At 41.0% G+C, this 26,259-nt stretch overlaps 1 protein-coding gene across 1 annotated transcript; it reads left to right on the top strand.

Moving 5' to 3' along the window:
- The first annotated feature begins 1,357 nt into the window (after nucleotides 1-1,357).
- HNRNPLL (heterogeneous nuclear ribonucleoprotein L like) lies at nucleotides 1,358-25,931 on the top strand. The gene is made up of 13 exons (XM_069009158.1): nucleotides 1,358-1,675; nucleotides 10,010-10,128; nucleotides 10,242-10,479; nucleotides 13,828-13,913; nucleotides 15,826-15,922; nucleotides 16,016-16,088; nucleotides 20,008-20,079; nucleotides 21,582-21,799; nucleotides 21,962-22,083; nucleotides 22,721-22,922; nucleotides 23,793-23,850; nucleotides 23,966-24,064; nucleotides 25,236-25,931. The coding sequence occupies exons 1-13, from the start codon at nucleotides 1,469-1,471 to the stop codon at nucleotides 25,289-25,291; spliced, it is 1,647 nt and encodes a 548-aa protein (XP_068865259.1). The 5' UTR covers nucleotides 1,358-1,468; the 3' UTR covers nucleotides 25,292-25,931.
- Nucleotides 25,932-26,259: the final 328 nt, after the last annotated feature.

The following is a 26,259-nucleotide window of genomic DNA, read 5'->3' as shown; positions in this document are numbered from 1 at the left end:
AGCCTTCTCCTGGACTAACTGGCAAGACACAGACTTGGTTAGGTGGTTTGCAAGATGGGGAGAAAATTGGCCAACAGGCTGCACTCAGAGAGTCATGATCGATGTTTTTGACTCAGGGTGGCAGCCTGTCACAAGTGGGGTCTCCCTGAGATTGGCACTGGACTCCATACTGTCCATCGTCACAAGGATTTGAGTGATGGATTTGAAAGCACCTTCACCCAGGTTGCTGATACCACTAAAATGTGTGGGGAGGACAATCTGTCCTGTGAAGAAAGACCGAAGGAGTTACATCTTCTCTGCCTGGAGGAGAGAAGGCTTGGAGGCAGAGGGCTAATCTCAATATGCCAGAGTGCTACAAAAAGGATGGAGGCTGTCCTCATAAAGGACAGCACAGAGAAGACAAGGCACAACAGGAGTTTTCTTATGGTGAGAACAACCAATGACTGAAACACAGGAATGAGGTGGTAGGGTCCCTGTCACAGGTGGTTTTCAAGCTGCCACTGAACTGGGTGCTCGATAATCTCATCTAGGCTCCCTCCCACAAAAGTTGGACCAATGATCTTTCCAGTTCCCTTCCAGCCTGGGCTGTTCGATGGTTCTGTGATTCTATGCAGACAGGCATGGGCTCCTATAGCCATCTTCAGCAACCTCGCCCTGAAGAAGGAACCTGAGCAGCCCCACATTTGCCAGCAAGCAGACCTGCATGCGGTACAGTGCCAGCTGTCCAGGCAGGTCGCCAGCTCATCGAGCTCGCCCGCACCACACTAAGGGCGCTGCTGTTTCTCACGCGGTGGACACCGGCCCACGTGAGCCAGCATCAACTTCTTGCTAGGGACCGAGGGCCAGGTGTGAGTGGTGAGGAGCAGTCTCACGGCTCAACGAGGCCTCTGTGACCTTGGTAACTCACGGCCGCCGTGGCCCTGGTAGCCGGGACACACCGGCCGCGCCGCTCCTGGCGGCCCGCAGCGCCGGGGTCCGCGTGCCCCGCCGTCCCATCAGCCGGTGGCTCCGGGAAGGAGACAAAGGCGGCCGGGACGGCCGGGGGCGGTGGTAGGCGAGAAAAAGGCTCCGGGGCCGGGGGCGCAGGGCGGGCGCTGGGGGACCCTCAGCGCATCTCCCGCCGCGCCCGCCGCCTCCCCCCGACCGAGCCCTCAGGCACCGCGGCGGGGAGGCGGGGCCGAGCCGGCCCCACGGCGCGGTGATGGGCGCGCTCCCTGTCCAATCGAACCGCGCAGTTGCCTGATGGACACGCCCAATAACCAATCGCCGCGGCGCACCCTGTCCCTCCTCGGCTCGGAGCCAATCGCGGCGCCGGCGGCGGGCAGGGAGGCGGGGCCGGGTGCCGGCGCGGGGCGGGCCGTGTGCGGGGGCCGGGGCGCAGAGCATCGCTCGGGCTCGGTGCCGCCGCCGGCTCCGTTGCCGCTCCCGCGTCGTCTCCCCCGCCGGCCGCCCCTTCCCTCCCGCGGACATGTCGTCGCCGTCGTCTGGAGAGCGGTACGAGGAAGAGGAGGAGGAGGAAGAGGAAGACGGCGCCTACGAGAGCCAGGCCAAGCGGCTGAAGCCCAGCGCCGCTGCCGAGGAAGGCGAGATCGAGTACAGCGGCGCGGAGGAGAGCGAGGGCCGGCGGGACAAGCCCCCCGCGTCGCGCGGCGGCGGCGGCGGCTTCTCGGGCGGGGTGAGGGACGCGGGGCCGGCGGGCGGGGGGCGGGGGGCGGCTCCCCTCAGGCTGCCGGCGGGGGGAGGGGGCCCGTCCCGCCCCGCCCCTCCCGCGGGCGAGGCCGCGACCGCCCCCGCCGCTGCTCCCCGGGCGGGGGGGGCCCTGCTCGGGGAGGGGCGGGGGGCTTCCCGCGGCAGCGAGGCCTTCCCGGGGTCGGGGCCCGCTGCCTGCTTCCCAGGCATGGAGGCGCTTCCGGCGGGGTGGGAATGGCAGGGGCTCCGGGCCGGGTCCTTTGCTCCGCTCCGCGCTCCCGCCGCAGGCGTGCGCTTGTTCCTCACCTCCCTCGGGCATGGACTGAGCCTGCAGCCTGAGGGATGGATGGGTGTGAGGGATGTGGATTTGGGAGCTCACGGATTGCCGCTGTTCGCGGGCAGCTGGTTGCCTTTCGGGGTATCGCCATTGCAAGTTTTGTGCCGGCCCTGTTGCTGAGCGTCACTATAGAAACACCGAGGGGGGGGTGGCGGCGGGGGCTGAAGCCGCGGCCGAGGGTTTCTTTCATCCTCCGTTCTACCTTTGTGTCTGGCACCATACGGCGATAAGGCTGATCTTAAGCCATTGCCTCATTTTGAAATTAATTTTTAATTCTACTTTCTCCCTCCCTCACGGTGTACTGAGCACGATGGTTCACTTTTTTTTTTTTTTGCTACATACCTTTTCCTCATGAATATGCATCTAAGTATCAAGGTAGTCCTTGACCCATAAATTTGAGCTAACGAGACTTTTCTGTTTACTGTTTGATTCCTTATCTAACTAATTGTCCATCAGATTATAACCATTTTTCTCCTTGATGGCTGTTTCTGTTTCTTACTTGAACAAGCCAAATCAAGAAAACATTGATTTAATGTCAAAGCTTGAAATTTGAAATACCCGTTTTTGTGATTTGTTAAAATGAACTTGCTTATCACTGGCATAAGTCAATGAGGGAGCATTTGCTGTTACCATTTCTCCATCAGTTAAATCTATTGATAGAGAAGGTGCCTGCTAAATTTATTGTCGTCGTTTAACCCTCTCCTGCAACCAAGCACTGCACAGTCACCTGCTGACTCCTGCCCGGGCTGATGTGGGAGGGAATCAAAAGAGTACAAGTGAGGAAAATCCTGCTCTCCCTGGTTTTTCCCCCACTTTATATGCTGAGCGTGATTTCATGAGGTCTGAGATATCCCTTAGGTCAGTTGGGTCACTGTCTCGGCTCTGCTCACGTGTGGGGCTGCAGGAAAAGCAGAGAAAACCTTGATTCTTGCTCAGCCCGACTGAAAAACTCTGTATTATCAACACTGTTTTGAGCATGTATCCAAAATATAGCCCATACTATAATGGAGAAAATTAGCTTTACCCCAGCCCAAACCAGCACATCTTTAGAAAAGTTCCCTGATAAACTGTAACAAAATACATTTCCGGAGAGAACTATTTTAACTCTCAAGTTTCTTGTGACAGAGCAGCATCTCTGTTGCAGTCAAGACTTAGTAATGTGCCCTATCTTAGAAGCCAGTGCTGAAAGAAATCCTTATACTTGCTTAAGTTACCTGGAATGTTTGTCATGTAGGAGAGCTGGATGCCATGCAGTGAGTGTTTCAAGTAGGAGCAAGATTGTGCTTTTGCCTTTCCTCTTTTTTGCAGTATTTTTATAAAATCAACTAGTTCTTGTATTTCTTTTTTTCCTTCTCTCTGGGTTCTGGCTCAGAGTGTCTTCATGATGTATCAGTGTCTCAATTTATCCACGTTTACCCTTCATGGTAATGAGAGTGTGAGGTACATAACTTCACCTTTTGGATCTCAAGAATGGCATGTGCTGAGTCTTGTGTGTAAAGAAACTGAAACAAGTGAGTAGCAAGTCTAGAACAGGAGGGGTTTTAGGTAGCTGGTTGTGTCAGTTGCAGTGTAATTGACAATTTATTGTCAAAACTGTATTCACAGATTCACTACTGGAGAGGCAGAAGTTGTCTTGATGCTGGAGATCAAACTGGTTTCTTAAGAATAAGGTGTAACATCAAGTGGATATGTGAAAAATTAATGACTGAGTGCTTTTGTTAGTGATTTTATGTGAAGCTTTTAACAGCAAAATGCCAGCATCTATTAAGTAGACTTAGTTAATGTGAATTTTCATGTGTTTTTTTCTCTAACAGATACGAAAATGTGCAGGAAACTTACTTATTCTGTGACATATTTATTTCTCTGCAGGGAAATGTTCTCAGCTTATAAAAGTTGTATGTGGTTCAGACATACAAGATGAAGGTAGGCTGAGAGGAGGGAAGAAGTGTAAGTGTCCTGGATTGCTCAGAAGAGAGCAGAAAAAGAATAAGTAGGAGGAACTATGGGGAATTAGGAGGAGAAATGGGAAATGAGGATGAAATGATGATGAGAAATGGATGATCAGGGTAAAGAGTGATAGGAGTTTGGTAGCCTCATGATTTGGTGGGGGGGGTTGTTTGTTTGTGGTTTTTTGTTTGTTTTGTTTGGTTGGTTTGGTTTTGTTTTATTTATTTTTCCCTCACTTATGCCCTGGAATATCAGTGACCTGTACACTCATGGATTATGTGCTCTTGTATAAAAGCTCTTTTGTGCTAGGGCTCCTGTGGCAGGTTGGTCGGGTCACCCTCCTGGGTTGTATTTATTATTGTGGCAGTTTCCTGTTCTGGGACTGTTGCATTTGGCTGAAGAAGCCCTTCATGCCTCTATTTTTTTTGTTTTGTTTTGGTTGGTGTCTTTTGTTGTTGTGGGGTTTGTTTTAGTTTGATTTTTTGAAATGGGTTCCTTGAAATCTCTATGTGAGGTCCGGAGGAAATCCAGCATTTATTTTGCTCTTCATTTTCCTCTGTTTCCCACTTGTGTGGACACTTCTCGTAAGCCAAGGGTGTACCCTCTTCTTCCTGGCTCATCTCCAGGCTGAGGTGCATGGAGAGCCAGGAACAGACGAGGATATTGACCAGGGAAGGAGCAGGATGTGTTTCTGCAGAGGTATTCGGTGGGAGAGAGTGTTATTTGGAAGAATGACCTTTACAGAAGCAGTGAAGCCCTGTCAGAGGAATCAGAATTGCAGTGTAGCAGAGGGTGAGGACACTGGGGTAATGTGGGTCGAGAGCTGTGTTTAAGGGAATTTAGAGGGCCTTTCAGCTCCATCCCCTCTCTCTCCCTTAAATATCAGTTTTACTGATTAATGTCGTATTTATACAACCTGTAGCATCCACTTCCCTCACTGTCTCTGACATACCTATTCCTAAGCATTCTTGTGAAGTGAAGAAGATCTATTATTCCTGTTCTTACAGCTGGGGAAGTGAGATGTGGTGTCTAAATACACAAACAGAACTGTCAGCTGCTGCAAGGTGAAACAGGGATGTGATCTTGCAGCTTCTCAGTCACTCTGTTGAAACTTCCTGGGTGCTAAATGGAAAGCAGATCTCCTTGCAACTCAAGTTGCTTTGTGTCTAACACAGGCAGTGTGGTGGCAGCCGCTAAATGCAATAAGTTCAGATCTTGACCTATTTTGCAGTGGCTTGTCCATTTCTTAAATGAAGTCCATCCTAGAAGCTGGTTTTGAGTAAGTGTAAATCATCTTTCCTCCTTTGTCCTCCTTCAAGAAAAGAAAAAGTAAGTCTTACCTTCAGGCTGGTTCTTCTTTCAGTATCTCAGGCAGAATCTCCTGTTGATGTGTTTTGTAGGGTTTTTTGTTTGGTTTTGGTTTTTTTTTTTTTGTTTTATTTTTAAAAGGATATTCAGATTGTGATGAGCAGAGAGGAAAATAGAATAGACTATTTCAGTTGGAAGGGACTTGGAACAATATGGTCCAAATACTTGACCACTTCAGGTTAAATTCAGAATTAGCAGAAGGGGTCAGAGTGCAGGTATTCTTTCTGTAGCAGTTGAAACCATTGAAAGGACACAGTGGTAGAGATGCATTAAACAAAGAGAGATGAAACCCAAACTCCTCATCCAAAACAAAATTAAATTGCCAGGTAACCTTCCAGAGTATGGGATGTGATTAATCTTAAGCCCTTCTTCTGTGTAGCTGTGCCCCACAGTCCCCCAAACCAACCAACAACAATAAAAAAAGAAATCCAGGATATGCAAAACTGATACATTCTTCCACCGGCCTGGAACCTTAACTTTGTCTTGTCTGCTTGGTTCTTTTGAGACACTTCCCCCCACCTGCCACCAGTTCCATTGTATCTAGAAAACAAATTTCAGACTAGGTACAAGGGATGCAGAGGGAGGAAGAAGTTGAGAGTGAATAAGATATCTGAACGGTGAGAAACAAATAAGAGTATATTTAGGTACTTGGCAGAGGGAAGATGAAGATGTGCCATCCTTTTGCAGTAAGGGAGAAAAGAGGTGGAGGAGATAAGTAGTGAAAAGCCAAAGAAGCAGATGCTCAAAAAAAGGTAGTACAAATTAAAAGGACTAATCTGAGTATACTGACTGGAAGGTGTCTGGAGAAAGGATAAAGGATACATTTTTGTGCAAACAGTTGGTGGTAAAATTCTGATCTGGAATTGGTGAGCAAGAGAGACATCGTCCTACAGCCCACAATGACCTTCCTCCTTTTTGGAATGGCAAACTGTAATTAGCTGGCAAGAAACCATTGATATTTTTCAAATGTTGTCTAGAGGTATGTAGGTCACCAAAAAATGGATGTTAAAGTGCTACAGCCATTCTTCGAAGCTGCTTCTGTTGCAGTCTTAGGTATGTGAAGTCACTTGTTTGTGCTTCATCTGCTTGGATATGTCAGTGCTTCCCTTTGTGCCTCAGCTTTGTTTCAGGGTAAGCCTTTTTATGCTCCTAGTTTCCTCCTTGAGGGAAACCTTTTCTGTCCTTGTTACTGGTATTGAGCACTTCCTTGAGAAAGGAAGTCAGTTCCATTATCTATTTAAATAACTGCATTTTCCGTCCAGCCTAATGATTCTCCAAGAAACCATTATTGAGCTTTCAAACCCTCTTAAGATATACATAGATATATTAATGGTACAGCCATAACATTGGCTACTCTGTTCTCCTGGCTTTGGTGGAGTACAAACGTGGTGTTGGAGTTTTGCATGGGGCTTTTGTGCTCTCGTGGGAGTTGAGTTACTGAAAGACTTCTTTGTAGGCAGAGAAATACTGGTGGTTGTTAGTCGGTGTGTGAGCAGATGCTTTGATGTAACCTTTGTCTGTGTGCCAACTGTAGCACATGTAGCTTTCAAGACACAGTGGCTGTGAGATCTTGGTCAAAATCCTGTGTTGTTCATCTCCGGGGAGAAATTCCAGCATCAGTTGGATGAGCTGTGAGTGTTCTGACCTTAGCTGTACACTTTGCACTCTGCAGAAGCGTTTGATTTTTCATGTGGTCTGGTGCTTTTATTTCTCCTTCTAAAGGAAATCAAGGGTCATTCTAGATTTGCTTGATACTGCAGCCTTGTAGCTGCAAAACTTGTTTGACAAAAATAATATGTGTGTCTGCCCTCTGTGAAGCCTTTTTTTGCACCCAAAAATATATACCTGTGGCACGTGTCCCCATCTTTCACCAACCCATGTGCTCTCTGAATGTTGGTTTGAGGCTTCCTGGCTCAGGACTGATTTGTGCTTGGTTCTTGTGCTGCTGTTCACTGCTGCTGGCTAGAAACTATTTGAAGTAAAGCAGAGACCCTCTGATTTGGCCACCTCAGTCGTTTTATGTGTATAAAAGAGGTTCTGAAATTCTCTGTGGGTAAGTCCTTAAGTTCATGTCAGGTGACTGAGATTTCGCTCGTTTGTGTTTGGGGGTTGTTTTTCTGTTGTTTGCTTTGGGGGAATTTTTTGGGTTTTTTATTCCATGCTTCTGGAGCTCCTGCATAGGTTACTATAATGGCAGTTTTTGTTTCTTTCTGAATCTCTTGCTAAACCTTGCTAGAAGAATGTGTTCTGTATGATGTTATGGGAGAAGGAAATTGGGATTGGAAAGCCAAATGTTACTTTAATGACAAAAGAAAGAAAATTTGTATTTGTTGATGTTCTAAGAATAATTCCAGTTGCAGAAGTGCAGACACCTGTATATGTTCATGTAACTGATGTATAATGGATTTGAAGATGCAAGTGTAAACGTGTTAATTTTTGAGAGAATTTGCACTGTTAGAAAGATTAGTATCTACTAATACCTGCTAGTAGATAAAAATACAAAGGGATATGCATAACAAAGAAACATGAACTGAAACTAAAACAGAAGTTTGAGCTGGGAAGGGGAGGGAGAGTGAAGTACTCTTCTGAGTATCCCTTCTCGGAAAAGCTTGGCATGATTTATGGAGATATTAGTTCAAAAAGGTAGCGAGTGGCAAGTACTAAGTTGCTAGTGACTGTACTCCTTGTGATGAGTCTGCTTCAGTGAGCAAATCATTGCTTTTATTTACCATCTGATTAGACAGAAATGTTATTAGATGGGATTTCTTGAGTGTATTAAAGAAACCTAAAAGTAAATGCACCCCCCTGGCACTAACTGGGATCTTAATATAGTAGCAAGTATGCAGGGCAATGAATAATTGATGTCATCGTTTTTGATTGTTCTGTAAACTGTAAATAAAGATGCCTGTTATCTCAACATCTTAGAGCAATAGGCTTTGCAGGAAAAGTGATAGTTATTGTTAGTTTTCTCTTGAAGATTTCCTCAGGTGCTTCTTTCAGCTTTGAAAAGTGTGTATGTGGGTTAAGAACATATAAGCTGAAAATAAAATCTCTCTGTAGTTCTGTTCCTTCTGCAATTGCCTAAGCATTTGCAGTTCAAAGTATTAACCTTTCATGACTACTTTGATCACTGCTCCTGCCGTAGACCTGACTGATTGATTCAGGATACAAGGTAACTTATGCAAATATCTCCAGTGGAGTTTCCCCAGCATTGCCACAGTTCTTATTCAAAGAAATGGGTTGCCACTTAAAATGCTTTTGTACTGCAAACAAATAAAATGTAAGCTAAGCTTAAAATATTACACAGCAGATTGTTCTGACATCTGAGGAAGCCTGAAGTGCTTCAAACAGATGATGAAGTTGATTCGAACAGAATGGTCAAGACTTTGATTTAAAGAAAAAAATATGTAATTGTTTAGTGAGAACTGTATATGGAACACAGGAGTTAAACACACAAGACTCAATTTGTAGTTATCTGGAATGTGTTTTTTCCTGAAATCTGTAGTTCAAATGGATAGAGAAAGAGAGGAATGTCTAACAGTGGTAGCAGTCATTGTGATTACTTAATTACTGGAGCTCAATGCACCTTTGTGCTACAAATGAGAATCTCTCTCAGGTTCCAGAAGATGTCATGCTGCTGTTTTAGAAAAAGTGAAAAATCAACAAGACTTGATCTGTTCCGTGGAACACATTGATGTAGTCACTAAATTTGAATACATCAACTTCACACTGCTGTTACAAATATGAAATTTGGGTGCCAAGTATTTGCAGTATATTTTAGTGTGCCCTTTATTATCTCTAATCTTTTTTTTTATCATCTCTCATTATTGGCTTACATTGTTGTTGTTGTTTTGGTTTTTTTTTTTACCCTATGTCCTAGAATATATAAGGTAAATTTCAGCCTTACTTCAGGGTTTTCATGGAAAGATGAGCTGATTCCAACCCAAATTCTTCAGAACTGAGACTGTCTGAAAGTAGCTCTGAAAAATATTCATGGTGGGAATTCTGTGTGTTAGTGTTCAGTGTTTGAATCCATTAATAGTAGTCAGCCTTGGGGTGAAAAGAGCCCCATATGTACAGAAATTGTGAGTTTTTAAAAACATGTGTGTTCAGAATTAGAAGGGAGGTTGGTTTATTTCAACCATAATCCAGAGCTGGCATTTTCTTGCATTGTGGAGCACAGCTCTACGAGCATTGGAAAAATACTCAATTTTCATTCAGTTCACAGATGGCCCTCATTTGTTCTTGCTTTTTCATTCTCCCAGCCTGTCTCAAAAAAATACCACCAACAAGTAGAGTGTCAGAAATATTTTAGCTGTTGGACGTTTATTAATTTTTTTTTTATGCTCTTAATGAATAGGGTGTGTGTAAGACCTTCTGCAATTCAACCAGTGTTAAATGGGCTGCTTTTTTTTAATACAAGAAAAATCTTGTGTGTGCAAACAGATTAATTTAATCTGAAAAGCTTTTTATTTTAAGTAGACTTCAGCAACTGAACTTGGCAATCTGTTCGGAAAGAAAAGTTAAATTATTTAACACAAGCTTAGATTGTGCATTTAGATGGCTGCTCCTGGACCCAGTGTAGTGTCTACCAAATATTTAATTTTAGTTAATGATAGCAGTATTCCTTGCTCTGTGTTGAATTTTAAAATGTCATTTTGTTGCTAGGATGCCGGGGGAAGTCATCACAAAGTGTCTGTTTCTCCTGTCGTCCATGTCCGAGGGCTGTGTGAATCAGTGGTGGAAGCAGATCTCGTGGAAGCTCTGGAGAAGTTTGGAACCATATGGTATGTCTTTGTTAAGAATTGTTCAGAGAAAAACATGACATAAATGAGCATCCTGGGACCTGGCAGTTGTTTTGAGTGAGCAGGAAAATTCAGTGTGATGTTTCCCTCCCCAGCTATGTCATGATGATGCCGTTCAAGCGCCAGGCTCTGGTGGAGTTTGAAAACGTGGAAAGTGCAAAGAAATGTGTGACATTTGCAGCAGATGAACCTGTGTACATTGCTGGGCAGCAGGCCTTCTTCAACTACTCCACAAGCAAGAGGATCACTCGGCCCGGGAACACTGATGACCCATCCGGTGGGAATAAAGTTCTCCTGTTGTCAATTCAGAATCCTCTCTACCCAATTACAGTGGTATGTTTTGTCTTCTTTTATCTTTTTTTTTTTGTGTCTTCACATAGGTAACTTGCATGTTCTTTAAAGGTTTTTCAAGATGATTCAGTCTTGTACAGATATTTTGCAATACATTTGAAGGCTTCAGTAGTGAGGATTTTGAAATGTTTAAGTTGCTGCATGCTTCTGGAGTATTTCCAAATGTGTTGCCACAACATCAAGATTGTTATTGAGCCTTTAGGCTCTCAGTGGTGTATGTTTAAAGAGCAAGTAATTTTTCCAGTAAGAAAGGGTTATTTTATTGCAGTCCTTCTTAAGTACTTCCTTTGTGGAAAGGTGAAACCTTTATCTTCTGATGATCAACTCCAGTTTGATGTTATCTTACTCACTTTTATTTGGGCCAATATATTTTCCTTTTCAGTATTTCAAGTTGTACCATTTATAAAGTTGCATCCTAATTTACTGCCATTAATGGCACAGGTATGTGGTTTTTTAAGATACAGGGTGTTTTTTTGTTGTTATTTAAGAATTTATGTTTTATCATGCATTAAATGCTTGCATTTTTCTTAGGAGATTTTATAGTAGATGTTGAATTTCACAGACATATTTCAGGAAAAAATTTAAAATTATGTACTGTGATACAAGTATGAATCACTTGTTCTTAGGGATGTAGGATGGTATGGATCAATCAAAGTGTTTGGGGTGTGTGGAACCAAGTAAGTTAATGCAAGCATTAAGTTTTGTTTAATGTGCTGCACATGATGAGAGCAAATTGACTGCAACTTAGTATTCCTGAAACTACCTCAAGCAGTCAGTTCCACATCATGCTTTCTGCTTCACTGTGTTGTGAGCATCGATAGATTTTTGTCTGTTGATTCATCAGTGGGTGATGAACTTTCTTTCTTCCGACAATTTTCTTTATAGAAAAGCATGCCAAAGTATGAGTTGCTTTTTAGTGTTTAAAAACAAACTTGCTCTGAGCTGTGTGAACAAGTCCACTGACTGAGTTAAAGTATTCTTTGCACATGACTGTAATACAAATTTTGGAAACTCTGTTTCATTCATGCATTTAAATTTGCCTTGCGTGAGCCGCTGAGTTGAAGGTGGATGCTTGAAGAAAACTGGGAGCAGAAGCCTGGTTCTGGGCTAGGAGAGTTCCATGGGAATTCTGAGGATGAAGCCTCTGGCACAGTAGCTGCTTTTTAAAAACAAACAACCCCCCCCAACCTCTTCCTTTTCACTGCCCCCAGCTGTTCCTTTAGCATATACAAATGAGTGCTAGAAGCAGGCAGATTTCCAGGATTACTGGCAAGCATCAGAGCTCACTGCAGGCAGCGTAGTCAGAGCAACTGGGGAGAGCAGCTGTGCCCATAACAGCTAAAAATGTGATGAGAAAAATACAAATTTTGCACTTGGCCAATGGATTTAAAAAACCAGTTAATTTAAGAATGCCTCAGGCAAAGTCTGCATTATTAAAGAAACCCACCCACAACAAAAGAAAACAAAAATCTACCAAACAACCCTCCTCCTCCTCCAAAATAAAAAGACACAAAGCCCAACACTGCTTCTTCCTCTTCAACACTCTTCTCTCCTTAAATTTGATCTACAGTTAGAAAAAATAGATGAAAATTTGCAACCAGTTTTAAGTGGCAAGTCTGAATAACTGCAATAAACTGTTGTATAGTTTTTAAGAGCTTTACTTTAAAAACAAGATAGAGTTTTTGGAGAGAAATTGGTCCGTTCAAGGGCATCCTGTGCCAGAAGCAAAACCGTTGTAAAATTTTGCTGCAGCTCATTTCCTCCATTACAATTGTGACCAGCTTCTCTCTCTCACTGAACTATTTGTTTTTTTTTTTTTGAGGGATGTGACAGCAAAGGGCAGAAGGGCAAATTAACTGTATTTAGTTCCTAGCTGCTTTTCACCTCAATCTGGTGGGGGCATCGGTTTTGAAAAAGTTTTGCCTAAGATGTCCTGTACAGGTCTTTGAAGTTCAGTTTCCTGGTTTCCTTGCCTGTGGGCAGAACTTTGTCAGAGATTTGTCTGTTCAAAGAGACTTTCCCAAAGTGACTTGTGCTGCTGTGGTCATTGCTGTCTGTCCACCCATACCTCTGCTGGTGCCTCTTAGTTCTCACTTCTACATGCATGAGGAAGGTGTGGTGTGCCTTGGCAATTGAAATGTCTTAAACTTAGCTACCTACATATTCTGAGGTTAAGTAGTTGCACCTCCTTTTTTTATGATATTCTAGTATGTATGTAATGCTAGTGCTTAATTTTTTTATAAATAGCCCACAAGTGTCTTGTGAACCACTTGATTGATTTGGTAATATAAAGTAGCTGAATTATAAAACATAATTTAAAAATCCAGCTGTGTATGTGACTGCTGGCTAATGACACTGATGGTGTTTTGAGTAGAGCTTATGTTTTGAAAGACAAATTTTGGTTTTAAGTGGCTGTGAAGAAATTTTTTGAGGGACAAATTGTGAAAGAAAGTCATATGCCTGAAAATTAATGTCACCTAGAGCTCAAAGGTTTCTAGGAATCTTTTCTGCCAAACAGGAGAGATGGAAGGCAGCCTTTTGTGCTGCCTAGCATGCTGTAAATGATCTCACAGGTCTTATTTTTTTATGGGTTCAGGTTGTTGGGCTGTGTTTGTTTTAATTTTAAGAAATCCACATGCCCCCTACTCCTTTACCTCCTAATTGCTTCTCTATTCTGCACAGCATAATAATAAATATTATACCTACTTCCTTTGCCCCTTCTCCCTCTCATCCCCCAAATAAACCTGAGGATGTACACCAAGATCTTTGATCATTTTGGAGGTATTTGGTTTAGATAAAAAGAAAGGAAGGAGCATAGCACCCACTTGCAAGGTGGGTTGATTCACATGAAAACTGTGAAAATTCTCTTTTTGATGAGCTATCTAAGTTTACATCTTGAACTATCCCCAGTTACTCTCTGAAAATGAGACTCAGCTGCTGGAGTCTTAGGAAATGAATTGTGTTGTAACTACAATGTCACTGTGTCTGCTGTGATAGAACTTCTGCAGGGCAGTGCTTCAAAGGTAGCAGAGCTTGAGATATGGATGCAGTTACTGGGTTGTAACACAGTTGAAGATACTTGTGAAAGCAATATTTGCATGAGTACTTAGTCTTTTCCTGTTTTTCAGATTTGATTGCCTGTACTATATTGATCCATAAAAATGCCAGTCATGAGTGTATTAATTATAGAGGGGAAAATAAGAAATGGAAAGTTAACAAGCCTTTTCCTTGCTCTTTGGCATTTAAATGCCACTGCAAGAAAATGTCCTGTGGACCAAAAGTGATTGGAATTTCACATCCGACTAAAATTGTTTTTTTCTTCTTCCTTAGGATGTTTTGTACACTGTGTGCAACCCTGTTGGAAAAGTTCAGCGCATTGTTATATTCAAGAGAAATGGAATACAAGCCATGGTTGAATATCCTTTTTGAGTGTGATTTTTTTTTTTTTGCTGTAGGTTCTTGACTCCAAATGGGTTTAACATGAGAATGTCAGAAAAATACCATGTGGTTTTGAGACCAAATTATTTCTTAATTTCTAAGATATGATAACTTCTAATGTTTGTCTGTTAGACAAAGTAGTACTTACACATTTTGTCTTTGTAGGAAAATGGCATTCTCAACAGTGATCTTGATAACCACGTTTATAGTCCCTCAGGCCAATAATTGCAGATACGATTATATAATAGATTTGACAACCCCTTATATGCACCTTTATACACAAAAGTTTCATGGCTTCTGCCTGTGTTGATTCCCAAGAAGTGGGTAAGGGATTGCAGAGGTGCAGTTTGTTTTCTTCAGACTCTTCTAAAATAGTCCCAGTATGTCAGTATGTATTGCATGTGTTACTGTTTTGACTTTATAAAGCAAAGGGCAGCTTAGGCATCCTTGATCTTGATCCTCAGGCATCATGTGTTGAGGAAAGTCCCTGCTCTATTATCTTACTGTTTACTTTATTTGCAGCATTAAGCTGTTCTTGGGTTGAATGTTCAGAATAATTGTGTGTCGCTGTGGTTTGCAAAGTCCAAAGTCTGATATAATTAGGCCTTCATTTATGAAACTGATAGCCCTCTTCCTAAAGCTTGATTACCATCCATTTTTTAACTGTTATCTGGACAAAATTTGCCAAAATCTCAGGCATTATTTTGTGATTTCAGATGCTACCGATGTGGCAGTCTTTATTAGTGGGTCACTTCTGTAAAATATGACTTAACCAGTGGCTGCATTGATGACTTACCAGGCAAAGAGAGCTACTCTAAATTCTATTAAATCTAATACTAAATCTAAAAACTAATTGCTGTTGATCTATGTAGAAAACTTAAACTGTGTGTCCTAACAGACAATAATTTGATTACTGTATGTGTTAAATTTGTCATAAATGGAGTTGTCAGGATCAGATGACTCATACAGTTGGGGGTTATTCTTCATCTTGTGAAAGATTAGGGAAGTTGTGGGGAGAATCTTCCACCACTCAGAAATGACCATCCTTATGTCCTTTGAATTAAATTCTGTAACATGCCTTTTATTGGAAATGAAAACAACAGCAATTGAAAGAAAACTCACAAATGTGAGCAAAGTAATGCAGCAGCAAGGTAAACAGTTGGGGGTGGGGAGGAAAGTGAACTTCAAGACAAGCCTTATCTGAAAAGTTCAAAAATTTACTCAAATTTAAATGCTAATTGAAGTACCCATTACTTCTGCAGTTCTGACCAGTGTCAGTTTCTCATGGGTCTGGGAAGCTTAACTTTTCTAGTTTTTAAATTCCACTGTGAACCTGCATCCCCTTGGAAGAAGCTGGGCTGCAGGAAGGTGGTAAAACCAAGGCACATTTTGTTGTTTCAGACTCTTTCTGAAATGTCAGTAAATGATATCAAGACATGGTGCAAAAAGTCTGTTCTGCTGCAAAGTTCTGCTTTCTGACACCAAATATTGTTGAGTATGGGTAAGATGATGGGTTGTGATGTGCCAAGGCTAAGGAACATTTTTCTGCTAATCACAGAACTAATCTTGGAGTTTGTAGAGCATTTGAAATAACTTAGGTGTTGGAGCCTGGTACATGCATCTGCCTGTTGTATTTTTTTGAGGCAAGATATTATTTGTTCACTCAAAGTCTCTCTTTTAGTTATGTGGGTTTTTTTTTTTGGCTAATGAGCTCAAAAGGGTGTACAGTTCGTTCTTTTTTCTGTAAAGTAACTACTGCATAAGTCTGTATGGAGTTCTTGTAGTGTATACAATAGTGAAATATCTGCAGGCTACCAAAGTGAAGCCATATCAGATAGAAGGGACATGAATGAGACACCTGGGGGAAAAAATCCTTAACATGATGTGTATGTTTGAATCTGTGTTTTGTGCCCAGAAGGCGAAGGCTGCGCTCAATGGAGCAGATATCTATGCAGGATGCTGCACACTAAAAATTGAATATGCAAGGGTAATGCTTGGACCTTCTCTTCTAATTTTACTCGAAAAAAAATATATTTATAGTCAAGACTTAACCTCTTTCACTTTCACTTTATTTGAACAGCCAACTCGACTTAATGTCATTAGGAACGACAACGATAGTTGGGACTACACTAAGCCATATCTGGGCCGCCGAGGTAGGTTCTGATCCATTCTCACTGTAGCTGTTTGACTGTACTAATGCCAGCCCTTCACACGTGGTCAGGCTGTGTGGCAACAGTCCTTCCAAAGCAGGCCAGTGCTGCTGGAGGCTGTGTCACCACAGGGAATTAACCCTGAGCCCTAGTGCCCCCTACTGCCGTGTGCTTGAGCCACTTAGTGCAACAAGGAGCCCACACCTCCAAGCACCTTCGCAGTTCTCAAGGACTTGCATTTCTCCAAGCAGCTCTCTCTCTTTGGAGGAGAGGAAACCTGGCACAGACTATTCCTTATAAACTACAAACTTGCACACTGCTTCTCCTTCGAAAGGACTCTTTTCCCCTATGTTGGACAAGGCATTAAGAAGGATAGAGGACTTCAGCAGGCTGACTCTACACTTCATCATGCACCACATCGGCATCAGCAAAAAAAAAAAAAACCCAAACAGACAAAAAAACCCTCTGAAAAACCTCAGACTTGCAGTTCACCTTGTCTGCATACTGCATGCACCACCACCACAAGTTTTTAAAGGAGGACATTTTCAGTACTTCAGATTTGTGTGGGACGAATTACATGATAGACTGTACCCATTCTGTTCAAGTTTGTATGTATGCTGGTCTTATTTCCCTTAAAATTACCACTGAAAAATCGAGAACCTCCAAAATTAAGAACCTCTTGTTGGTATCCTTGACATTGTAATCTTTTTATTACTTGCTGTGTGTGAGTTGCATTCAGACTTAACAGTGTAAATATTGTTTAGTAGTAGGGAAAATCAAAAAAAAAATGTAGATAGTTGGAACTGAGCAGTACAATACCAATAAGTCCCCTCAGCTATACTTAAGTAATAAAATAGGGAGATTCATAATTGGTACAGGCATACTGTCTCTTAAGTACTCAGCTGTAAAAATTCTCAGAGCTTAATTCATGTCAGTGGAAACTATGATTATATATGTACAGTCAAACTGCTGTCTAGCCTAACTCCTGTAAAGTGTTTCTTTAAAAATAATCAAAAATCTGTAACTATTGAGTGCAGTGTTCAGTAACCTGTGTACAATGTGTTCAATGTAAAGTTAGAAAAGTGAAGACAATGTGACCAAGATAGAGTATCTACTTATCAAAGGCTACATGAGAACCAGGGCTTTGGCTGTCTCAAGAGATTTGCACTTTCAGAGTAATTCTGCAGAGACACTGGGCTTGTGAAACTGTTGTACAACTAAAAACTTAGGGCTTTGCCTTTTCAGAATGAAGTTCTTGTAAAAAGTTAACAAGGGAGCTACAGTTTTGGTTGCAGCTTGTAGATCATGACTGTTTGTATTGGGATTCAAATTTTTTCTCAAATTCTTGAGTCAAAGAAAATGGATTCTTGAAGAAACTCAAGGACAAGAAAAAAATCTAAAGGTTTGAATTTGAAAAACGAAAAGGATTAATTTGACCCTTGTGTCTTTTGGTCATTGCAGTGTTTGGAGGCTGACTTGTAACACTGTGCATGTAATTACATTATGCAATTGGTCTGCAGATAGGTATGTCTGTATGAACTAAAACTTCCCCAAACCTGAGCAAACAGTGGAAAATGAAAAACTTAGGATAGGTGTGGCTTGCTCTTTTCATGAACTCTACTCTTTTGTTTTTCTTTTGTTACTGTCTCTATCCTCTATACATAAGCACCCTACTACGCATAAAAGGAAAAAAATTAGATTTGTATTATATAGATATATTTATATATCATAAATACTGTATGTAGCATGATTTTTCATTTTCTGTGATCCACATTCATTCATCTGGACAATGGGAATATAAATGAATGGACAGTGAAATGTACTCAAGAAAACAGGCATCTAGAGCAGTTTTGCCCATAAAGTAATCCAGGAGTTGAGGTTTTCTTTGAAAGAGTTTACGTATTTGTCCTTCAACTTACTCTTGCAACAGCATTATTTGGGTTTGGAACATAGTGTGACCTAAGCTGTAGGGATCTCACTGCAGCAAAGATCTTATCCCAAAGGAATTTCATTCCAAGGACAGACATGCCAATAAATCCTTTCAGAATTTCACACCTGCCCCTCAAATGTTAGGAAGGAAATACATTTTACTAACGATTTTTTTAAAGAACTGTTTTTAGTTGTTTATGGTAACAAATTACAGACTTGCCCGTGTCTTTCTCCACTAAAGTAAACTTCCTAACAAGTGCCTGCTGCTATGAACCCATACTGCATTAGACTGAATGAATAAAACCCCCCTGACTTAGTATTCTACTTGCCTTTAGCCAGAAATTTCAAACTGTAGTTTAGAGCATTTCTTTTGGTGGTAATACCAGCTTGCTCAGTCACTCAAGGACCTGATTTAAAAACAAAACTAAAAATCAAGAAACCTAGGACTAAACAAGATTATAAAGAACCATTTCTTTCAGAATTATTTTTAACACAGGTCAGTTCTCGTGTTTCAATGCTTGTTTACCCAAGTATTTATACTGACACAATCCAGGAGCTTTGTTCAAGGAAGGAACAAGCACGGGACAAGGAGAGAGCAGTGGACTGCACCACCAGGAGGAGGAAATATTTGTCAAATGTTTCTCACAGAATTCTTTATGTGAAGAATGTGATTCTTGACTATATTTTACTGTGGGCAGTTTCAAAGCATTTAGTTCCACAGCCTGGACTTACAAAACTGATTTTTCTGAAAGATGATTACTGCATACAGTTTAAATGCTCAAAATACTAGATAAGAGTGCTCATTTGCTTTCTAGAGCCAAGAACCAGAGCTGTTACCCTGAAAAGGGAGTGGAAAAGTAAACTTGACAACAGTAATCTTTCTTCTATATATTTGAAAGTGTTCATGACTGCTCTCTCTTCAGATTTTATTGCCAAAGTAAATATCTGACTTGGAACCTGTCCTCAAAATCCTGAGCAGAAAGGGCCACATGTGTTTTCATCTCCCACTGTTGTGTAATCAAAGAGTTCCTGGTTTTTGGGGAAAATACCTCCAACTGCATTGGGCTGGAGTTACTGTTCTCAGCAGTCATAGTTAAATTTCTTGGGAGTTGTAACTGATAAATGCCTTGCCCCATCTTTTCAATGTGGCTTTTTTTTAATTGTAAGAAAAGAATTGTTGCTTACCACAAAGAAATCTGGAAGTTTAGATTTTTTTGTCATGCAGCATGGATCTGATTGGAAAATACAGCTTTGGCTGTGAGGCATTGCTTCCCTCCATTAATGTAGACCCCTTGCTTAACTTTATATCCTAGAGAACTGGGTTTTCTTAAAGGATTGACTGTTGTTCAAGTGCATTACTCAGTGATACTTTCCCTCAGTTGAACTGTTATGTGCTGCTGATAATGCCACAATGTACAATCCTTTCAGCACGCCCATAAATCAGTAGGTGTTCTGTAAATATATATGTACACATATGTAATGCTCTCTGTTTACTGATTATGAAACCATGTAATACAGGTTGTTGTTGGCTTATGCTGAAACTTCTTGAAAGAAGCCCACTTTGAAAATGTGTTGCTGTTGAAGCTAATATTATGATTCAGGTACTGTCTTTCAAAAGTACTGCATTTCAAATTTGTTTTAAGAGACACATGGGTAAATCCTGCTGTATGGTGTTTTCTATACTAATGTGTGGTGTCTGTTTAGGAGAACTATTGAGTATCTCCATAAACTTTAAATGTCTGCATCTCCTCATTGGCCACTGCCCCCAATCAACTTAAGTGCAATTTGTTATACAGATGGCAGTCTTTTAATTTTGGTGTCCCAGGGCTACAGCTTGTGTTTTTAGACATAGAGTGAATGAGAAATTGTTTATAAAATTAACAATGACTCAAATTACTTTTTCACTTCTTAACTAGAAGCTTTGTGTCTTAACTGGAGAAATCAAGTGCCTGGTTGTGCATACTAAACTGGTTTCTTTCCCTTCCCACGTTAGACAGAGGGAAGGGCCGGCAGAGACAAGCTATTCTGGGAGAGCACCCATCATCCTTTAGACATGATGGCTATGGTAAGTAACATGGGATGGCAACTGGTTAGGATTTCTTACGTGCTGTGTGAAATTCTAAATATTTAATCAATGCTTGGCTGTGGATCCCTTCAGCATGAGCAGTTCACCTGCAGTGCTGTCAGTCTGCCTTCTGAAGCACTGTTGGTTCAGTGAAATCCATGTGCACTCATTGCCTCACCTCTTCTTGTCATGGAGAGCATTCAGCCCTGCAAGTTTATTCCTTGGAAGAATGTTTCCTTTCAGTTGCCATCACCCTGGCAATCGGTAGAAAATGATATCTGGATTGGGAAAGGAGTTTTCTTCTAGAAAATGGCAACATAGCTTGGTCAATGGTTTGGTACAACACAGAGCTCTGATGTTTTTGCATGCAAAGCTATGAATTGTTGGCATTGGCATTTCTAATGTAGCTGATTCAGAAAAGGTAGAGCTATGTGACTGTAGAGGAATAATGTTTTGGAGTTAGTGCCATAAAGTACTGCATTTGTTACCAGTGCTCTTTGTAAATGAAGATCTGCTGTCACTTTCATGTGCTGAGCGAAGACCTCAGGGCAGAGAAACAAATGTCCCCATTCACATGTGACTTTTCTAGTTATTTACTCTCTCAGCTGTCAGGTGCAATGTGATTTGTCTTGCCTCTTTCTCTGCAAAGATATTTATGATATTTTACAGTGTAAGTTGACATCCTACCTACTCCTTCCAAAAGTTCTTCAGATCTCCAGAATTTCTAATCAAGTTCCACCTTGATTCAGTGATGTTCTCTTTTCATTCCTCTGATACATCCTTCTGCCTTAAGTAATGTGTCCATCTTCTCCTATACCACTGTCTCCCTGTCATTACTACATCACTGCTGGGAAAAAAAAGACAAAATATTCCTTTTATATTTGGCTTATGTGATTTCACATTATTTTTGTCCCAGAAAAACAGGGATCCTCCCCTTGGTCTGTAATACTGACATTTTCTATGAACAGAGGTATTGCTTACTAGTCGTGTCTCATCACTAAAAGAAAAAAAAAGAAATTGTCTATTTCAGTGAAACTTGTCACTTCATCTATAGTGGAACATAGGACCACTTAATTTTGCATTAGTGTGGGGGTTTAAGTATTCCTGTTTCTTCCAAATGAGCATTTTGTAGAAAGGCAGGCTTCTGATTTGATCTCATGTCTCTGGGATAAAGAGCTGTGTAATCTCCTGACCTTTGGCTCACTCCTTTTGTTTTCCCTACTTTGTAATACTCTTTCTTGGTCTCATGTAGCTCTGTAGGTAGATGGGAATATTTCTGAAGGTTGATTTTAATTATTTCCTCTAATACATTTATGTTCAAATATTTTGCATGGTGCAGGGAAGATAATGATTTTTGTAATTACTGGAATACCTTTTTTCAGCAATTGCTGTGACCTTCTACCCCTCCTTTAAATATGCATTTTGTATGTGGGCTTTGATGCATGATTAAGCAGTGAAAATTATTTCAAACAACATAAAAATATGGACTTTCATCTCCTTAGGCTCCCATGGTCCTTTGTTGCCCTTGCCAAGCCGGTACCGAATGGGATCTCGGGACACTCCAGAACTTGTTGCTTACCCATTGCCCCAGGCATCCTCCTCTTACATGCATGGTGGAAATCCTTCTGGGTCAGTTGTCATGGTTAGTGGGTTGCATCAGCTCAAGATGAACTGTTCAAGGGTATTCAACCTGTTCTGCTTGTATGGAAACATTGAGAAGGTAAGGCATAATTTATTAGAAACCTGGAAACTACTATAGTCCTTTAAAATGCTTTGGAAGAAGCCTGTCTGAGATGGTCTAAAAATATATCCTAATATTTTATAAAACTATTGGTTGGGCTCTTTGTTGCAATGTCATTTTTTTTTACCTTATATTTTTTAGGTGAAATTTATGAAGACTATTCCGGGCACAGCACTGGTTGAAATGGGTGATGAATACGCTGTAGAAAGAGCGGTCACACATCTCAATAATGTCAAGTTATTTGGAAAGAGACTCAATGTCTGGTAAATATGTTTTATCAGATTAATAGTCCACCAGTGGGGAGATGGAATGAGGTTTCAAAGGGACAATATCCCATTACTCTGTTATCATTGTTGGAGTTATGATTTCCAATTTGCAACTGTTTATTTTGGCTTTCAGCTGAAGGAGGGTGGATTTAGGTCAGATATTAGGAAGAAATTCTTTACTGTGAGGGTGGTGAGGAACTGGCACAGGTTGCCCAGAGAAGCTGAGGATGTCCCATCCCTGGAAGTGTTAAAGACCAGGTTGGATGGGGATTTGAGCAACCTGCTCTAGTGCAAGCTGCTTCTTGCCCATGGCAGGGGTTGGAATTAGATCATCTTTAAGGTCCCTTTCAACCCCAACCACTCTTAAGATTTATTACTATTTATAATTTTATTTATTTACATTCATAAAGCATATTGTCATTACATGGATTGACCACTAATAAACTGTATTCCCTAATGTGTCTTGCCCATCCTTTCTGCATTTTTAAAAGAAGGTGACAAATCCAACCCATCTTGTTCTTACTGTATTTATTCCAAATTATTATACAGAAACATCAGCTCTTTTCTAGTTAGATAATAATCTGCAAAGTATGATAGCCTTAATTACTTAAGAAACTTTATCCTTAAATTCCAGTGTTTCCAAGCAGCACTCAGTAGTTCCAAGCCAGATATTTGAACTGGAGGATGGCACGAGTAGTTACAAGGATTTTGCCATGAGTAAGAACAATCGCTTCACCAGTGCTGGCCAAGCATCCAAGAACATCATCCAACCACCCTCCTGTGTGCTGCACTATTACAATGTTCCCCTGTGTGTGACTGAGGAAACCTTTGTAAAGGTAGGCCCTTGCAATGACTGACATCCAGTGCTTTCTGGGCTCTGTCCTGGCTTTTCATGGTCCTGCTTTTAAAAACAAGTAACTGGGGTGGATACAGCGCAGCCACTGGAAGAGACCTGGTTTTTAAAATACATTTGTAGCCCCTCTGGATATGTTCACAATTCTGGAGTTACTGTTTGAATTTTTTTTTTTAATGTGAGAAAAAAAATCTTGAAAATAAAGTTGAGGAGCTTAATGTGGGGGGTTTTTTGAGGAAAGGGAAAAGACACAAAGCCAAATACATGAAGGATAGGACTACAATTCATAAAGGATTTACTGACTCCCTGATATGGTTGCTCTAATGACTGCTAAGATGTTTTGGAATGGACACAAGCATGCAACTGGGACAGTTGGCACAGCTGTATCCTAAATGAACTCTGGATGGTTAAAACATGCAATACTGGGCCTCTTTAAGGGGAGGCAGTGGTAAGATTGCTGACAGTTCAGTGAGTTCTTTTTCAGTTCAATAAAATATATTTTTCCAACTCTGTTTGAAAGTGAACTGTGGTTCCCAAGTGGTGCCCTTGTATGTACAACTGTATTGGAGTAGGAATGTCAAAAAGTAGAACTTATCATTATTTAAATACGTTTTTGGACATAGTAGTGATATCACAGATGCAGGAGCCTTGTTTTATATACTGCAGAATGGTATTCTAAAGAGTTACCAGTCTAAACATACTTTTAAAAGAACTTGCCATAAATTCTTGCAAGCTCTCTTAAAAAGTCAGAATCTTCCTTTTTGTGTGTCTCTTCCAGGAACTTGGAATTTTTGCTAATTTATTTATGTGCACTTTTGCTGGAGTTTTACCTCTTATTTTATTTTTGTGACAGTTATGTGAGGATCATGAAGTTCTCAGCTTTATTAAATACAAAGTGTTTGACCCAAAACGTAAGTAAAATTTGACCAGTTTGGGAAGTTACTGATTCCAGTTTTGATCAGAGTATGCACTGTCAGGAGATGTTACTGATCCCCTCCTTCCCGTTTTTATTTCTCATTTTGACAGCTTCTGCCAAAACACTGTCTGGTCTGTTGGAATGGGAATGTAAGACAGATGCAGTGGAAGCTCTCACTGTACTTAATCACTACCAGATAAGAGTCCCAAGTAAGTAAATTTTCCTAATATTACTGCTGGAATTTTTTTTTCTGTGGAGAAGGACTTGAGGGTTCTGGTGGCCACGAAAATGATCAGAGGGCTGGAGCACCTCTCCTGTGAGGAAAGGCTGAGAGAGCTGGGGTTGTTCAGCCTGGAGAAGAGAAAGCTCCAGGATGACCTTATGGTGGCCTTCCAGTACTTTAAACTGGGCCTATAAAAAAGAGGGAGAGTGACTTTTGGCATGGGCAAATAGTGGTAGAACAAGGAGTAAGGGTTTTAAACTTAAGAGAGATTTAGGTTTTAGATGTTAGGAAGATGTTCTTGACTGTGAGGGTGGTGAGACATTGGCATAGGTTGCCCAGAGACGCTGTGGATGCCCCAAACCTGGAAGTGTTCAAGGCCAGGCTGGATGGGGCTCTGATGGTCTAATGTGTGGCGTCCCTGCCCATGGCAGGAGGTTGGACCTGGCTGACCCAACATGATGATCCCTTCCAACCAAACCCTTCTATGATTCTTTCGCAATAAATATGAAGAAATCTGCAATGTCTTGAACTGAGGATTCTTTAAGGTACTCAGCTCATTGCTCTCAATTTACTGGTCCTGTATCATGTTCCTTTTGAAAGCAGAAATTGTGAAGCCAAGCTGAATTTAGCTCCAAAGTGGCAAGAATAGAGTAGGGTGAGTTCACCTGCTAAACAAGTACACAATAGGCCAGATCTGCACTGAACAATTAAGGCAGTTTACTGGATTAAATGGAATTTTTCCAGGTGGAAAAATGGAATTAAATGGGATGTTCCCAGACATAATTTTGAATACAGCCCAGTGTCTAATATTATTTTAAAGTACCTCCTCCTAACTGTTATGAGTTTGTCTCCCTCTGAAGTGTTAACAGTTTAAATCTTTTCTAATCTCTCACACCTTTGGTCCACCTTCTTAATAATGGACCTCAGAGGCAGGATATTTTTGAAGATAGTACTGGTAACACACTTCACAATTTCAGTTTTATCTCAGTTTGGAGAGGTGGTGAAAGCAGAAAAGCTTTCTCTTTCAATGTGAAAAAGGCAAACCCCAATGGAGGCGTGAGTGCGAAATACACAGAATTGGTGAACTTGCCAGGTTATGGAAGGTGGATCAGCAGGAGAGCTGTGCCCATGGTGTGTTCTGTGTTGTCTCCTCACAGATGGCTCCAACCCTTACACCTTGAAGCTTTGCTTCTCTACTTCATCCCATTTATAGAGAAGAGGACAGCATGTTAAGAGCTACGTTCACCTGGACTTGCAAGTTAAAAACTACACTTCGTTCACAAAGCTCTAAAGTGGTTGTTCTAATGTTGCCTTGTTTCAACTTAATTCTAATATCTTTTATCTTGTTTTATAATAAATGGATGTTCCTTCATAAATACAAACCAGATTTTTTTTTATTTTTGCCTCTGAGAAGTACATGTTGTAAGCTTACTACAAAGTTTGTATTTTGTTAGTGTAGTATCTTCAAATGTCTAAAGAAGCACCAGTAGTATAAACAAGATTGTTTCTTTTCAAAAAATGAAATATATTTGCATTTTCAAAATGTTAAAGATTAGCAAGTATTTTTCCATTTGTAGTTTTAATTGGCAGATAGAACTATTACAGCAGAATTTTAAATGTAGAACTTGTTTTTCAGTATGTTAAGTAGTGAAGTATGTTGCAATACTAAAAAGAAGCTTGTATTTATAAAATGCTTTGATCGGGTTAATGTTGCACATACTGAACTTTTAGTAGTATAGACTTGATTTATAGTTCAGACAGAGCTAACATAGAAAATTATTAAGTATGTACACGTGTATGGTATGAATTCATACTTATTTAAAGTTTTGGTTTTTTGTTTTTTTTTTTTTTTTTTTTTAAAAAAAAAACCCTATTTTCCATTTGCATTAGCATGATGCCATCTATAGCTAGTCCCACCATAGGGGCCTTTTAAAAATTAAAATTGCAAGCCTGTATCAATGTGTTCATCCTCATTTTCCATAACTTAAACTTAAATCTTTGGTGTTTAACATATCCTTTTGACTCTTTCTTTGAAGCAGTGGTTATGACATACTAAATGGTAAAAGTTGGGGGCAGGGGGTGACAACATGGATTGCAATAGAAACCAAGGTGGTAAAAATAGTTAAAATGAAAAGAAAGCTCCCACCATATCCCTTCATACCTGGACAGTTAATTCAATGG

This window comes from Aphelocoma coerulescens, chromosome 3 (assembly GCF_041296385.1).
Source record: "Aphelocoma coerulescens isolate FSJ_1873_10779 chromosome 3, UR_Acoe_1.0, whole genome shotgun sequence".
Classification (NCBI taxonomy): domain Eukaryota; kingdom Metazoa; phylum Chordata; class Aves; order Passeriformes; family Corvidae; genus Aphelocoma; species Aphelocoma coerulescens.
Note: the sequence above shows the minus strand (reverse complement) of the source record. Positions and strands in the feature narration are given on the sequence as shown.

Excerpts from the sequence above, each read along its gene's own strand:
- HNRNPLL (XM_069009158.1), top strand. The coding sequence starts at position 1,469 with ATGTCGTCGCCGTCGTCTGGAGAGCGGTACGAGGAAGAGGAGGAGGAG. Across the intron at positions 16,089-20,007 it reads GCCATATCTGGGCCGCCGAG|ACAGAGGGAAGGGCCGGCAG; the intron begins GTAGGTTCTGAT and ends TTCCCACGTTAG. Across the intron at positions 22,084-22,720 it reads GGAAAGAGACTCAATGTCTG|TGTTTCCAAGCAGCACTCAG; the intron begins GTAAATATGTTT and ends CTTAAATTCCAG.